General features: G+C 46.2%; 1 protein-coding gene across 1 annotated transcript in view; it reads left to right on the top strand.

Moving 5' to 3' along the window:
- Nucleotides 1-14597, top strand: part of LOC137508681 (rho guanine nucleotide exchange factor 18-like) — a 249878-nt gene that overhangs the window by 123957 nt on the left and 111324 nt on the right. The window contains exon 5 of the mRNA XM_068233775.1: nt 3340-3454. Within this exon, the coding sequence (XP_068089876.1) occupies nt 3340-3454 (115 nt within the window). The remainder of the gene's footprint in view (nt 1-3339; nt 3455-14597) is intronic.

The following is a 14597-nucleotide window of genomic DNA, read 5'->3' as shown; positions in this document are numbered from 1 at the left end:
TCATGTGTGCAAACATAAGGCCTGCAGCTGTATAGCAAAGACATTACATTTGTCTTCAACGTGTTAAGGAGCATATCACCTGGGTTTAATTTAACAAGCATATCTTAGAATTTAGAAACCCTTTGCATTCCTTGCAGGGCTGTGTATTATTGACACACAAAAAGCCTGTATGATTGATGCTTCAATTTGCTGTTAGAACTACAGTCAAACCTTGGATTGAGAGTAACTTTGTGTGAGAGCGCTTTTCAATACAAGCAAAACATTTTGTGAAACTTTGACTTGATATACAAGCAACATCTTGATATACAAGCAAAAAAACGTATACTTGCATTACGTCATCACAACTGAGCCGATGGATCTCCCTTTGACACTGCAAGGATTGTATTTAATTGTATTTAGGCCTCTTGCACACTGCAAGCGATTCAGATTCAGATTCCGCTTTTTAATCTGTTTTTTACATCAGATTCAGATTCCGATTTGCAGTGTGCAGGGAGAAAACTGCAAATCTGAATCTGAAGTAAAAACAGATTAAAAAGCGGAATCTGAATATGAATCGCTTGCAGTGTGCAAGAGGCCTTAATCTGATTGTAGGGACTGTACAAGGTCACATTTCAGCCACCAGCTAGAACTGATTCTGTTAGTTATAGTGAAAATATTGTTTACATCTTTATTTTAACATTTTGTATTTTATACAGTACAGTGCTTTGTATTAAATATTTTTTTCTAGAACTGTTTCCATTAATACTTATGGGAAAATCGTAATCCAAAGAGTGCTTTGGATTACAAGCATGTTAACGAAACCAATTATGCTTGCAAACCAAGGTTCCACTGTACTGTATTCTTGAATTTACCCTCGAAGTGACACTGAAATGAAAAAAACAACAACAAAAAAACGTATGTTATAATGAATTGTATGTGTAGTATGGATAATTCATAGAACGTTAGTAGCAAAGAAAAGAGTCTCATATTTTTATTTTCTGTTATATAGCTTTTTTTTATATATATATAACATTGCATCATTCTCTAATATTTGCAGTTTACAGACTACACTCTGTATTTTAACCAGTTCATCCCCAAGGGTCTTTACCCTAACAGACCTGTCAGTGCTCCTCCCTTTTATTCCCTAATAACTTTATTACTACTTATCACAACAAAATGATCTATACCTCGTTTTTTCGCCACCAATTAGGCTTTCTGTGGGTAGTACATTTTGCTAAGAATTTTTTTTATTCTAAATGGGTTTTAACCACTTGACGACCGCACATAGCCAATGTGCGGCTGCAAAGTGGCACGCCCAGGACCACGTAACACCAATTGGCATCGGGTCCCGGGACTCTAGCTGGCCGGGGATAGCACGCTGTGATGCGCGCGCATCCGCCAGCAATAGGCTCCGCCTACCCGCGACATCAACCTGCCGGCGGTTCTGAAGCGCCGTCGGGTTGTTAACCCCTTGATCGCCGCAATGCAAGCTTATAATACGCTTTGTAATGTATACAAAGCGTATTATACAGGCTGCCTCCTGCCCTGGTGGTCCCAGTGATCGAGGGACCACCAGGGCAGGATGCAGCCACCCTAGTCTGCACCCAAACACACTGATCCTGCCCCCCCCTGCCCCCTGATCACCCAAAGCACCCCTCAGACCCCCCTGCCCACCCCCCAGACCCCTGTTTGTACCCAATCACCCCCCTAATCACCCATCAATCACTCCCTATCACTATCTTTCAACGCTATTTTGTAGATTAGGTCCTAAACTGCCCCCTGGGGGCTCCTGATCATCCCCCCACACTCTCAGATTCTCTTCAGACACCACCCCCCCCCCCCCCTGTGTACTGTATACATCCATTCTCCCCTGTAATCACCCACTGATCACCTGTCAATTACCTGTCAATCATCCATCAATCACCCCCTGTCACCACCTGTCACTGCCACCCATCAGATCAGACCCTAACTTGCCACTTGTGGGCACCTCACCCACCCACACCCTCAAATTGCCCACAGACCCACCCTCAGATCGCCTCCGAAAGTGCATTGTTTACATCTGCTCTCCCCTCTAATCACCCAGTGATCACCCATCAAACACCCCATCACCACCTGTCACTGCTACCCATCAGATCAGACAAGATTAGCTCTCAAAAGAGCTGTTGTGGGGTGCTATTTTAGCAATAAGAATCAGCAAGGAGCAAGCTAAGAAGCCAACAAGAGCCTAACTAATCTTTCCCTATGAGAGTCTGCTCAGTCTGCAGCAGCTGTCCCTTCTCTATTTACTGCAGGCACACGGGTGAGTATAATGGCCGGCGGTGCCTGCCTTTTATAAGGGTGGGAGTGGCTCCAGGAGGGAGTGTAGCCTGATTGGCTACAATGTGCCTGCTGACTGTGATGTAGAGGGTCAAAGTTGACCCTCATGATGCACTATGGGGGCGAACCGAACTCCCGGAAAAGTTCCCGGTTCACCGCGATCGCGAACCACGGAAGTTCGCCGGGAGCCGTTCGCTGGCGAACCATTCGGACCATCTCTATTAGCAAGCTCTCGATGTCTGGACCCAGCCCAGAGGTCCATCTCACCCCATCTCTGTGCAGAGTGAGTTCACTGCACACAGTCCTGTCAGCGTGACACCGTCCCATGTAATTTGTACTCACAGTTTGCAGCGACATTGTAGGGTTGCACAGGTCTTTGGCAGAGCCTCTCTCTTAGCAGCAGCAGTGCACTCTTGTGCTGTACAGGACGGGACAGTGCACTGCTTGCTCCACGTGTGCTAAAGATGGCTCTGTTCCTCCGGAAAGCTGTGTGCAGCATTCTTTCGCATTCTTCTGACTCCAAAAGCTGTCTCCATCAAAGCAAAGCGCACTTGAGTTCAAACAAGTGGGCACCTCCCCTGATTGGGCTGATGTGGCTGGGAAGGGGCGGAGTAAGCAGGAGACTAGTCTTGTGAAGAGGCTAAGAAGGAGTTGATGAGGGAAGGGAACTATTTTTCTACTTTTTACCTGCACATGCAGGAAAATAACTGGCATTATGGACAGCACAATTTTGGTCTCTTCTTTACTGACTGTCCCTAAATTTAAATTTAACACAGCGGCAGGTGCCTCGATCATTTTTGATTGGCAGCGCAGATGACAGTACACAGCAGGCGCCGGGGGGGGGGGGGGGGGGGGGGCGCTTGACGGCCAGGGGGAGGCAAATGCCCTATTTTGCCATACGTGCGGACGCCCGTGCATGTATGGGATATAAAATGCATATTTATTACTTTTTTGTGGTTTTAATCAATTTAACACATGAATTGTATTGTATACAGCTCTGAATGTTCAATTACTTGATAATTTATTGATTAAAAATGTTGCCAGGAAGAAGAGAGCTCTGCTAAGAGACTGCGTTCAAAGTCTGTGCCTTCCACATTGGACAAAATTACTACACCAAGGGTATCGCGTAGCCTGGAGTCATCCTGCCCTGTTATTGAAGGTAAGTGAGACATTAATATATTTATTTCTGTACTTGGGGGTTATATGTCTGGTGTGTACAGGTTTAATGTACTTTTGTAATTTTCCTGATGTTCATTTTGTAAAATTGTGAACAAATGATCTTTTTATAAGCTTATACAGAAATAGCAGTAGTGTTCAAGTAATCAAGGTGTCCCCAAGTACAAGCAGTGAGGTTTGGGAGGTGATCAATATATATATACAGTGGCTAGCAAAAGTATTCGGCCCCCTTGAAGTTTTCCACATTTTGTCACATTACTGCCACAAACATGAATCAATTTTATTGGTATTCCACATGAAAGACCAATACAAAGTGGTGTACAAGTGAGAAGTGGAATGAAAATCATACATGATTCCAAATTTTTTTTACAAATAAATAACTGCAAAGTGGGGTGTGCGTAATTATTCAGCCCCCTGAGTCAATACTTTGTAGAACCACCTTTTGCTGCAATTACAGCTGCCAGTCTTTTAGGGTATGTCTCTACCAGGTTTGCACATCTAGAGACTGAAATCCTTGCCCATTTTTCTTTGCAAAACAGCTCCAGCTCAGTCAGATTCGATGGACAGGGTTTGTGAACAGCAGTTTTCAGATCTTGCTTCAGATTTTCGATTGGATTTAGATCTGGACTTTGACTGGGCCATTCTAACCAGACCCGTTTCTAGGGTCGTGCGGCCCGTGCACCGCCCTGGGCGCCGAAAGAGTTGTGGGCGCTGTAATGGAGTGGGGAGTCAGCCGCGGGGAGGGCAGCCCGACCTCTCCCTCCCTTCCTCTCCGAGGGCCGCCCTCCGTGCTCCCCCTCCGAGTCTGACTCTGACTGCAGGGAAGCGCTGTGTAGGGAGGGCAACTCACCTCCCTGGTTCCAATCACCGCCGGTCTCCTCTTCTCTTCATAGCCGATGATACACACACTGCTTCCTGTTTAGCCGGAAGCAGTGTGTGTATCAGCGGCTATGAAGAGAAGAAGAGACCGGCGGCGATTGGAACCAGGGAGGTGAGTTGCCCTCCCTACACAGCGCTTCCCTGCAGTCAGACTCGGAGGGGGGAGCACGGAGGGCGGCCCGCAGAGAGGAAGGGAGGGAGAGGTCGGGCTGCCCTCCCCGCGGCTGACTCCCCCCTCCATACTGGGGGGCAGCTACCTATCTAACTTTTACTGGGGGGCACCTACCAAATCTAACCTATACGGGGGAGCACCTACCTAATCTAACCACACTGGTGGGGGGGGGGGGCACCTACCTAATCTAACCTATACTGGGGGGCACCTACCTAATCTAACCACACTGGGGGGCACCTACCTAATCTAACCTATACTGGGTGGCACCTACCTAATCTAACCACACTGGGGGGCACCTACCTAATCTAACCACACTGGGGGGCACCTACCTAATCTAACCTATACTGGAGGGCCCCTACCTATCTAACCTGTATTGGGGGTACCTACCTACCTAGCCTATACTGGTGGCAACTATACTGGCTACCTATATTGGAGGCACCTACCTAACTAACCTATACTGGGGGCACCTACCTATCTAACCTAGGCTGGGGGCAACTATTCTGACTCCCTATATTGGAGGCACCCACCTAGCTAATCTTAACTGGGGGCACCTACCTATCTAACCTATACCGGGGGCACCTTCCTATCTAACCTATACTGGGGGCAACTATACCGGCTACCTATACTGGAGGCACCTACCTGGCTAACCTATACTGGGGGCAACTATACTGGGGCACCTATGCCTGGCTACCTATACTGGGGGGACCTATAGCTGGCTACCTATACTGAGTGCAACTAGACCTGGCTAACCTATACTGCGGGCATGTATACCTGGCTCCGCGGGGGGGGGGGGGGGCGCAATTTTAACACCCTCGCCCTGGGTGCATTTTAGCCTAGAAACTGCCCTGATTCTAACACATGGATATATTTTGTTTTAAACCATTCCATTGTTGCCCTGGCTTTATGTTTAGAGTCGTTGTCCTGCTGTAAGGTGAACCTCAGCCCAGTCTCAAGTCTTTTTCAGACTCCAAGAGGTTTTCTTCCAAGATTGCCCTGTATTTGGCTCCATCCATCTTCCCATAAACTCTGACCAGCTTCCCTGTCCCTGCTGAAGAGAAGCACCCCCAGAGCTGCCACCACCATATTTGACAGTGGGGATGGTGTGCTAGTTTTCCGCCACACATAGCGTTTTGCATTTTGGCCAAAAAGTTCAGTTTTGGTCTCATCTGACCAGAGCACCTTCTTCCACATGGTTGCTGTGTCCCCCGCATGGCTTGTGGCAAACTGCAAACTTATGCTTTTCTGTCAACAATTGCTTTCTTCTTGCCACTCTTCCATAAAGGCCAATTTTGTGCAGTGCACGACTAATAGTTGTCCTATGGACAGATTCCCCCACCTGAGCTGTAGATCTCTGCAGCTTGTCCAGAGCCACCATGGGCCTCTTGACGGCATTTCTGATCAGCGCTCTCCTTGTTCGGCCTGTGAGTTTAGGTGGACGGCCTTGTCTTGGTAGGTTTACAGTTGTGCCATACTCCTTCCATTTCTGAATGATCGTTTGAACAGTGCTCTGTGGGATGTTCAGGCTTTGGAAAAATGTTTGTAGCCTAAGCCTGCTTTAAATTTCTCAATAACTTTATCCCTGACCTGTCTGGTGTGTTCTTTAGCCTTCATGGTGTTGTTGCTCCCAATATTCTCTTAGACAACCTCTGAGGTCGTCACAGAGCAACTGTATTTGTACTGACATTAGATTACACACAGGTGCACTCTATTTAGTCATTAGCACTCATCAGGCAATGTATATGGGCAACTGACTGCACTCAGACCAAAGGGGGCTGAATAATTACGCACACCACACTTTGAAGTTATTGATTTGTAAAAAATGTGTGGAATCATGTATGATTTTTGTTCCACTTCTCACGTGTACACCACTTTGTATTGGTCTTTCATGTGGAATTCCAATAAAATTGATTCATGTTTGTGGCAGTAATGTGACAAAATGTGGAAGACTTCAAGGGGGCCGAATACTTTTGCAAGCCACTGTATATATATATATATATATATATATATATATATATATATATATATATATATATATATATATATATATACATATATATATATATATATATATATATATATATATACGCATGTGTATAGGAGAGTTTAATTAAGTTTGCTCTTACAAGGCAACTGTTTGGTTGTGCATGAATGCTGAATTATTTATTTTCTCATTTAATAATTATGTCGGCTGGGGACCTGTGTTAGGTACCAGTGGAATACCTGATTTGTGGGTCAGGTTAGGTAGACAGCATTATGTATGAATTGGTTGCAGGATGGGCATTAGATTGACTTTCAAAGCTGATATCAAGCTTTGAATATTTCTTGTTTAAGGCCTCTTTCACATGGGAGGCTAAAGTTGGTGACTTCACTGCCTGTCAGCTGCCCCCATGCAAAAGCCAGGCACTTGCTAGCAATCGGCATGGGCTGTGGAGAGTTGCCCTCTCTACGGATTCTACAGAGCCACAGCCATGCTCAGGTGTGACATGTTGCTTTTTCTGCTACTGAGTAACACTGCCGCATGTTAAACGATGACATACATGGGGTTACACATGCCATTCGGCTGCATCTTAAAGTGTACCTTAAAGCGGAATATAACCCTGCATTTCAACTTTGCTCTAAAACATTATTTACAGTATATTATATGCAACCAGCATTTTTTTTTTACTAGACCAGCATTGGAAGGGTTACACAGGGCTTTAAAGTTCCTTTAGATTTCTGCAGACGCATCCGAAGCTGAAATAGATACATTTTGTTTACATAATGTATCTAAGTGTTGAATGTGACTCATCTCTCTCACTGAGAAGGAGCTTGGACGACAGCCAAAGAGTGTGTAACTGTTTATCAATAGATACATGTAACTAAATAGAATGTATCTATCTGAACTTCTGCATATCTCTCCAGGACCTTTAAACCTCTGTGTTTAACCCTTCCAATGCTGGTCTAGTAAAAAAAAATGCTTTTTGCATATAATATGCTGTAAATAATATTTTAGAGCAAACTTGAAATGCAGGGTTATATTCCGCTTTAAGTGACGTGACATGATGAGATAAACATCGGTACATTAAGTATTAATCTTAGTAAGAAATTGTTTTCCAGTACAGCAAGAGTTAATTAGTCAAGAGTTGTTGTTGATGCAAAAATAAAAAAAAAATGTCAAACAGCTTGTCAAATTCAGTCCTGTTTCCAGAGAAGTAGAAGATGAGGTTTTAGTGGAGGGAAATTCAAAGGATCATTACTTATCTTTCATCTTAATAATGCAAAGTGTTGATTCTAAATAGCAACAGTGACAGTCTGGTGCAATATTAAAAATTAAGCCATTAAACTGAAAATAAAAATAATGAGACTCCTCTCTATGTTACTGATGTTTTATTTGCCATCAGTACTACACATAGAATTTTCTCATAAGCTTATTTTCACTTCAGGTTCACTTTGATAGCAGTGAAAAGCACTAGTGACGAGGAGGGGTTGGCATTTGAATTATGAACGGAATTGCGAATAGTTCAGCTCAGAATCAGAACCTGAATGATTACATATGCGTACCGCGGCAGGGGGGTCAACTTACCTTTGTTGCTGCCTCTGGCTGTTGTGCTCCACTTCATGTTCCAGCTGCTCGGATACCCCTTTTCAAAATCCGGATCCGATTCGGATCCGGATACCCCGATATCCGATCTGGGTCTGATATCCGAGTTCAAAATTTTCCGATCCGAATGCAAATCGGATATCCGACCACAGTATCCGGGCTATCCGGGCAAATTCGGATATCTGGATAGAAAAACCGGAAGTGGCCTTTAAATTGCTTTAAAAACGTTTTTAGGGTATATGAGGCATGTAGCATCATTATTTTGTAAAGGGAAACACTAATTACCTGTAAATTAACATCAGGCCTAGGTTCCAGACAGCAGTCGTGCAGCCCACATTGTGTCCAAAGTCCAACCGCCCAACTGGGACATGACAGTTTTCACCCCAGACACCTCCAAAAAATTACGCAGCAATTGTGTTTTGGGTTAAAATAGGTGGTATCAGTGGCCTGTGGCACCCTGTGGTGGGAGCTGCACAGGCAGCAGGAGCAGAGCAATGCAGCAGCAGCAGCAGCAGGTGTAACATGTGCTAGGAGCATGCCGGATGTGGCACGTGCCAAGTGCCAGTCAGACAGCAGAGGAGAAGACACTAGTGCACACTAACTGTCACACTGGCACTGCTCACAGCACAGCAGTTCTGTAGAAAGCTAACACAGTAGTACTACTACTCTAACAACTACTAGCACTGACTGCAGTACTACAGTACTAACTAAACAATAGAAGAATCTAGCTAAACAATAGAACAGGTGTGACTAGATTACAGAGAGCAGATACAGGACAGGTATAGCAGTAAAGCTGGGCCTGCTAACTACAAAATAGTACAATAATCTATCTAACACAGAAGTAGTACAGTAGAGTAGGACAGGTGAGAGCACAGGTAACTAGAGACTAGAGCACAGAGCAGGGCAGGCTGCCTTGCCTAGGCACAGGGCCTAGCTGCTGGCTGCAGCTGCAGCAGCACCAGTGACAGTCTCCCTCCCTAGTCCCTAATCACACAAACTAAACTGCCTAAAATACAATCTATCTACAATACAAAGCAATACAGGTTAATATCAAGTGTTGGAGTGTAAGAACGCTTGGTGTATTGAACAATAAATGCACTTGCACAGACAAAAAGCACTGGAGCAATCTCTCAGTACAGTCAGTCAGTAAGTCGCAAGCAGGACGAGTGAGGCAACATGGCGCCCGCTATTTATAGAGGGGGGCTTGGCCAGGCTCCCCCTCTGTGATTGGCTGCAGTCAGAGGGCTGGGAGCCCTCTGATTCGCTTGTGAGGACTCGAGGTGACGTGACGTGACGCTATCTGAGCGGATGACGCTATCCGAGCTCGGATAGCTAGAATATCTCCGGATAGCTGATTGCTATCCGAGTGCGCTCGGATAGCACAGCCCGGATAGCTAATACTATTCGAGCTCGGTATTCGAGCTCGGATAGTGAAAAAAGAGCTAGGATATCCGAGTATCTCGGATATCCAAGCTCGGGTGAGCATCACTGTCTCCGATACTTCCTCCACCTGGCTAATATTGGGGGAAGTATTGGAGAGCTTGAACATGATGTGCAGCGCTGCCACCTCTGGTGGCGACAAGAGTAAGTATGTTCTTCCGTGTCTGCCTTGGTTTCCTCCGGGCACTCCAGTTTTATCCCGCATCTCAAAAACTTACAAATAAGTTAATTGGCTTCCCCCTAAATTTGACACAGACTGCGATACATACACTATATGATGCATACATTAATATATGACTATGGTCGGGATTAAATTGTGATCCCCTCTGAGGGACAGTTAAGTGACAGGACAATATAATCTCAAAACCAAACACAGCAGCGCTTCCAAATTTCCAATACAGTTCAATGTCAATTTATGCAGGCATTTTTTCTGATGTCTTCAGCACAACAATTCAATTCCCAGCAGCTTATAGGTAAACAGCTCCCTCACCAGCTCCACTGACTCTCACCACAGGAGTCAGTCACGCTTCGGAGGGTTGCAGCCCCCTCCCAGGCTGTATGATCAGCTCCAGCAAGTGAAACTCCTATTAGTGGGGCAATCTTCAGCCACCTGGATCAGCTACACAGGAGAGGTGTTCCACTTCCCCCACTACAGAGGATGTGTTGCAGAGTGTACACTAGATTGCTGTCCCTCCACCACATAGGAACGGCTCAGCCAGATCAAAGGTTTCGCAATACCTCAAATGAAGATACAATACTCCATAGTGTGAACCCGTTATAAAAATTTTAATAAAATGGTTAAAACACTTACAAACATTCCAGTAAAATTCGAGCATAGAGTTTTTGTTCCGGGCTCTCCCCCGTGCAACACTCCGGATTAGCGCTTGCTGGATACCCGAACTCCACTCTATGTGCCGCGATTTCTCCTCACGCACTGATCTCCGCTCGACTGCACTCATCAGGAGCTCCAGTGGTGAGAGTCAGTGGAGCTGGTGAGTGAACCTCTTGACTATAAGATGCTGGGAATAAAACTGTTGTGCTGAAGACATCATCTGAAAAAAGCCTGCATAAATTGACATTGAACTGTGTTGGAAACTTGGAAGCGCTGCTATATTTGGTTTTGTGTTTAGTGCAGATTTGGTGGTCTGAACAGCAGCGCAGCAAGAGTATTATACAGACTATTCTGTAGACCTTGTAGCAGCTGCAGCTCAGTGTTATTTTCAGTTTTTTTAGGACAATATAATCTACAACGCTGCGGAACATGTTGGTGCTATGTAAATACTAAATAATAATAATAAATAGTATCATCCTGATTCAAAACTTCTTGCATTTTTCCATAGAAGAGGTCTTTTTCTTATTCTTCTTCCTATTCTGTCTGTACACACATACAAAGGAGCTGTTAAAGAAATTAGATTTAGTTCTGAGGATTATCATTATTTAATTTATATTGTAAGCTGCTGCATACCCCGCAGGAACCAGCATGAACAAAGTAATTGTGCAGGAGTGTGAGTTTGTTACAATAAGGCTGCTGCCTGTGTTTAAAGTTACGGTCAGTGGAGCTCGGATACCATTTTTCACTATCTGGAACTAATTTGGATCCAGATATCCAGATATCTGATCCGGGTCGGATATCCGAGTTCAAAATTTTCCAATCCAGATTGGATATCCGACCCCAGTATCGGGATATCCGGCCGGATTCGCATATCTGGATAGAAAAACCAGAAGTGCCCTTTAAATTGCTTTAAAAACGTTTTTTAGGGTATATGAGGCATGTAGCATCATTATTTTGCAAAGAGGAACACTAATTGATGATGTGGGGACTTAAAATCCCTCCCCCCCAAAAAAAATGGCTGTCAATTAACATCTGGTCTAGGTTCCAGACAGCAGTCGTGCAGCCCACATTGTGTCCAAAAAGTCCAAAGTGCAAAGTGCCACGTGCAAAATGCCATGTGCAAAGTGCCAAGTGCAAACACGTGCAAAGTGCAAAGTGCCACACGTGCAAAGTGCAAACACGTGAAAGTGCCAAGTGCAAAGTGCCAAGTGCAAAGTACAAAGTGCCACGTGCAAACACGTGCAAAGTGCCACGTGCAAAGTGCCAAGTGCCACATGCAAAGTGCCAAGTGCCACGTGCAAAGTGCCATGTGCCACGTGCAAAGTGCCACGTGCAAAGTGCCACATGCCAAATGCCACGTGCCAAGTGCCACGTGCAAAGTGCCACATGCAAAGTGCCAATTGCCATGTGCAAAGTGCCACGTGCAAAGTGCCAAGTGGCACGTGCCACGTTCCAAGTGTCACGTGCAAAGTGCCAAGTGCCACGTGCAAAGTGCCATGTGCCAAGTGCCACGTGCAAAGTGCTAAGTGCCACGTGCAAGGTGCCATGTGCAAAGTGCCAAGTGCCACGTGCAAAGTGCCAAGTGCCATGTGCAAAGTGCCACGTGCAAAGTTCCAAGTGCCACGTGCAAAGTGCCAAGTGCAAAGTACCATGTGCAAACACGTGCAAAGTGCCACGTGCAAAGTGCAAAGTACCACGTGCAAACACGTGCCAAGTGCAAAGTGGCATGTGCAAACACGTGCAAAGTGCACGTAGCACTTTGCACGTGTTTGCACATGGCACTTTGCACTTGGCACTTTGCACGTGGTTGCACGTGGTACTTTGCACTTTGTACGTGGCACTTAGCACGTATTTGCATGTGGCACTTTGCACTTTGCACGTATTTGCACCTTGCACGTGTCACTTTGCACTTTGCCAAGTGCCATGTGCAAAGTGCCACATGCAAAGTGCCACGTGCCACATGCAAACTGCCAAGTGCCAAGTGTCATGTGCAAAGTGCCAAGTGCCACGTGCAAAGTGCCACGTGCAAAGTGCCAAGTGCCACGTGCAAAGTGCCAAGTGCCAAGTGCCACGTGCAAAGTGCCAAGTGCAAAGTGCCACGTGCAAACACGTGCAAAGTGCAAAGTGCCAAGTGCAAAGTGCCATGTGCAAACACGTGCAAAGTTCTATGTGCACTTTGCACGTGGCACTTTGCACATATTTGCATGTGGCACTTTGCACTTTGCACGTATTTGCACTTTGCACGTGTCACTTTGCACTTTGCACGTGTTTGCACGTGGCACTTTGCACGTGTTTGCACTTTGCACGTGTCACTTTGCACGTGTTTGCACGTGGCACTGCACTTTGCACATGGCACTTTGCACTCTGCACCTTGCACGTGTTTGCACGTGTCACTTTGCACTTTGCACGTGTTTGCACGTGTTAGCATGTGGCACTCTGCACTTTGCACGTGCAAAGTGCATGTGGCACTTTGCACATGCAAAGTGCATGTGGCACTTTGCATGTGTTTGCACGTGGCACTTTGCACCTTTGCAATTGGCACTTTGCAAGTGGCACTTTGCACTTTGCTTGTGTTTGCACATGGCACTTTGCACTTTGCACGTGTTTGCACATGGCAGGCAGCAGCTGGCCTGGTGTGTGCACAGCACACACACAGACACATAGCAGCTGCAGCAGCACTGCAGCACACATTCTAAATGTCACACTAGTACATCAATCAAGCTAATGAATGATTTAACTATAGTGTAGTGATAGTGAAGGGGTTAATCACTGAACAGCTTATCACTGTGTACAGCCCTTGGCCCAGCAGCACTGCAGCACACACTCTAACTGTCACACTATGAGATATCAATCACGCTAATTAACGATTTAAGTATAGAGTAGTGATAGTAATGAAGGGGTTAATCAATGAACAGCTTTAGGTTTATAACTGTGTAGAGCCCTTTGTAGGGCACCAGCACTGGAGCATGTCTCTCAGTGTGCATTCAGCAAGCCAGGACGATCTGTATGGCAGCCCTTCTTATTATACAGGTGGGCTGGCCAGTGTTCCTTTCTGTGATTGGGTGCCAGGGCTTAGGCTGGGAGGCCTCTGATTGGCTCAATGAGGTCATATGGTGCCAGCCAGGGTTCCCCTCTGTGATTGGTTGCTAGGGCTTCTGCTGGGAGCCCTCTGATTGGCTCCAGGACGTCATCACCTTAGTTACAGTATTTCGGATCCGGATACCCGCAGATATCCGCGGATATCCGGATTATGCGCCCAACTATCCGTAGATAGCTATTCGGATTTGGTCCCAGCTATCTGGAATCTGGATCCGGTCGGATAGGCCTAAAACGTTCAGATATCGGGTTACCCAGATATCCGGAATCCGGATGAGCACCCCTGGTTACGGTGACCAGATGTCCCGCTTTAGCCAGGACACGTCCCGGGTTTGGGGTCCCCTGTCCCAGGCTGCACTGCGTCCCAGGAAACATCCCCCTTTCACCCGTGGGACGTCCTGGCTGCAGGACTCTAGCCACCGTCAATGGTGGGCGCGGCCAGTCAGCCGCATCAACCTAACCCCCATCTTCCTGCCTTGCCCCCCCCTCCAATCATGTGGCCCCTTGACCGCATCAGCTCTGCCCCCAGCTTGCTGCCCCCACCTTCCCTGCCCACCCTCCAATTGCGCCCCCGCCTGGCCCCCAATGTTCTGCCCTGCCCACTCTCCTTTTGCGTGGCTGCCTGGCCGTATCTGGCCAGCCCCCGGCATGTATCCACCCTCCAAGATGGACTAAACTTGGTGACTGAACAGTGGCCATGACTGCAACTAACTGAAGTTGATCACTGGCTATGAGCTGAATACAAGTGATACAGTAAAATAATAAAGAGCACAAAAATTAGTGGACAGAGGTGTGCCTGCACTACTAGAACAGTACAATGTCACTGACTAAACTTAGTGACTGAACAGTGGCAGTGAATGCGACTAACTAAAGTTGATCACTGGCTAATCAGCTGAATACAAGTGATACAGTAAAATAATAAAGAGCACAAAAATTAGTGGACAGCGGTCTGCCTGCACTACTAGAATAGTACAATGTTACATAGTTACATAGTTATTATGGTTGAAAAAAGACATGCGTCCATTGAGTTCAACCAGAGAACAAAGTACAACACCAGCCTGCTCCCTCACATATCCCTGTTGATCCAGAAGAAGGCGAAAAACCAGGGGTCGAGTGGGGGGTGGACG

Source organism: Hyperolius riggenbachi, chromosome 1, assembly GCF_040937935.1.
Source record: "Hyperolius riggenbachi isolate aHypRig1 chromosome 1, aHypRig1.pri, whole genome shotgun sequence".
In the NCBI taxonomy this organism is placed as follows: Eukaryota; Metazoa; Chordata; class Amphibia; order Anura; family Hyperoliidae; genus Hyperolius; species Hyperolius riggenbachi.
This window is presented reverse-complemented; position numbering and strand designations above follow the sequence as displayed.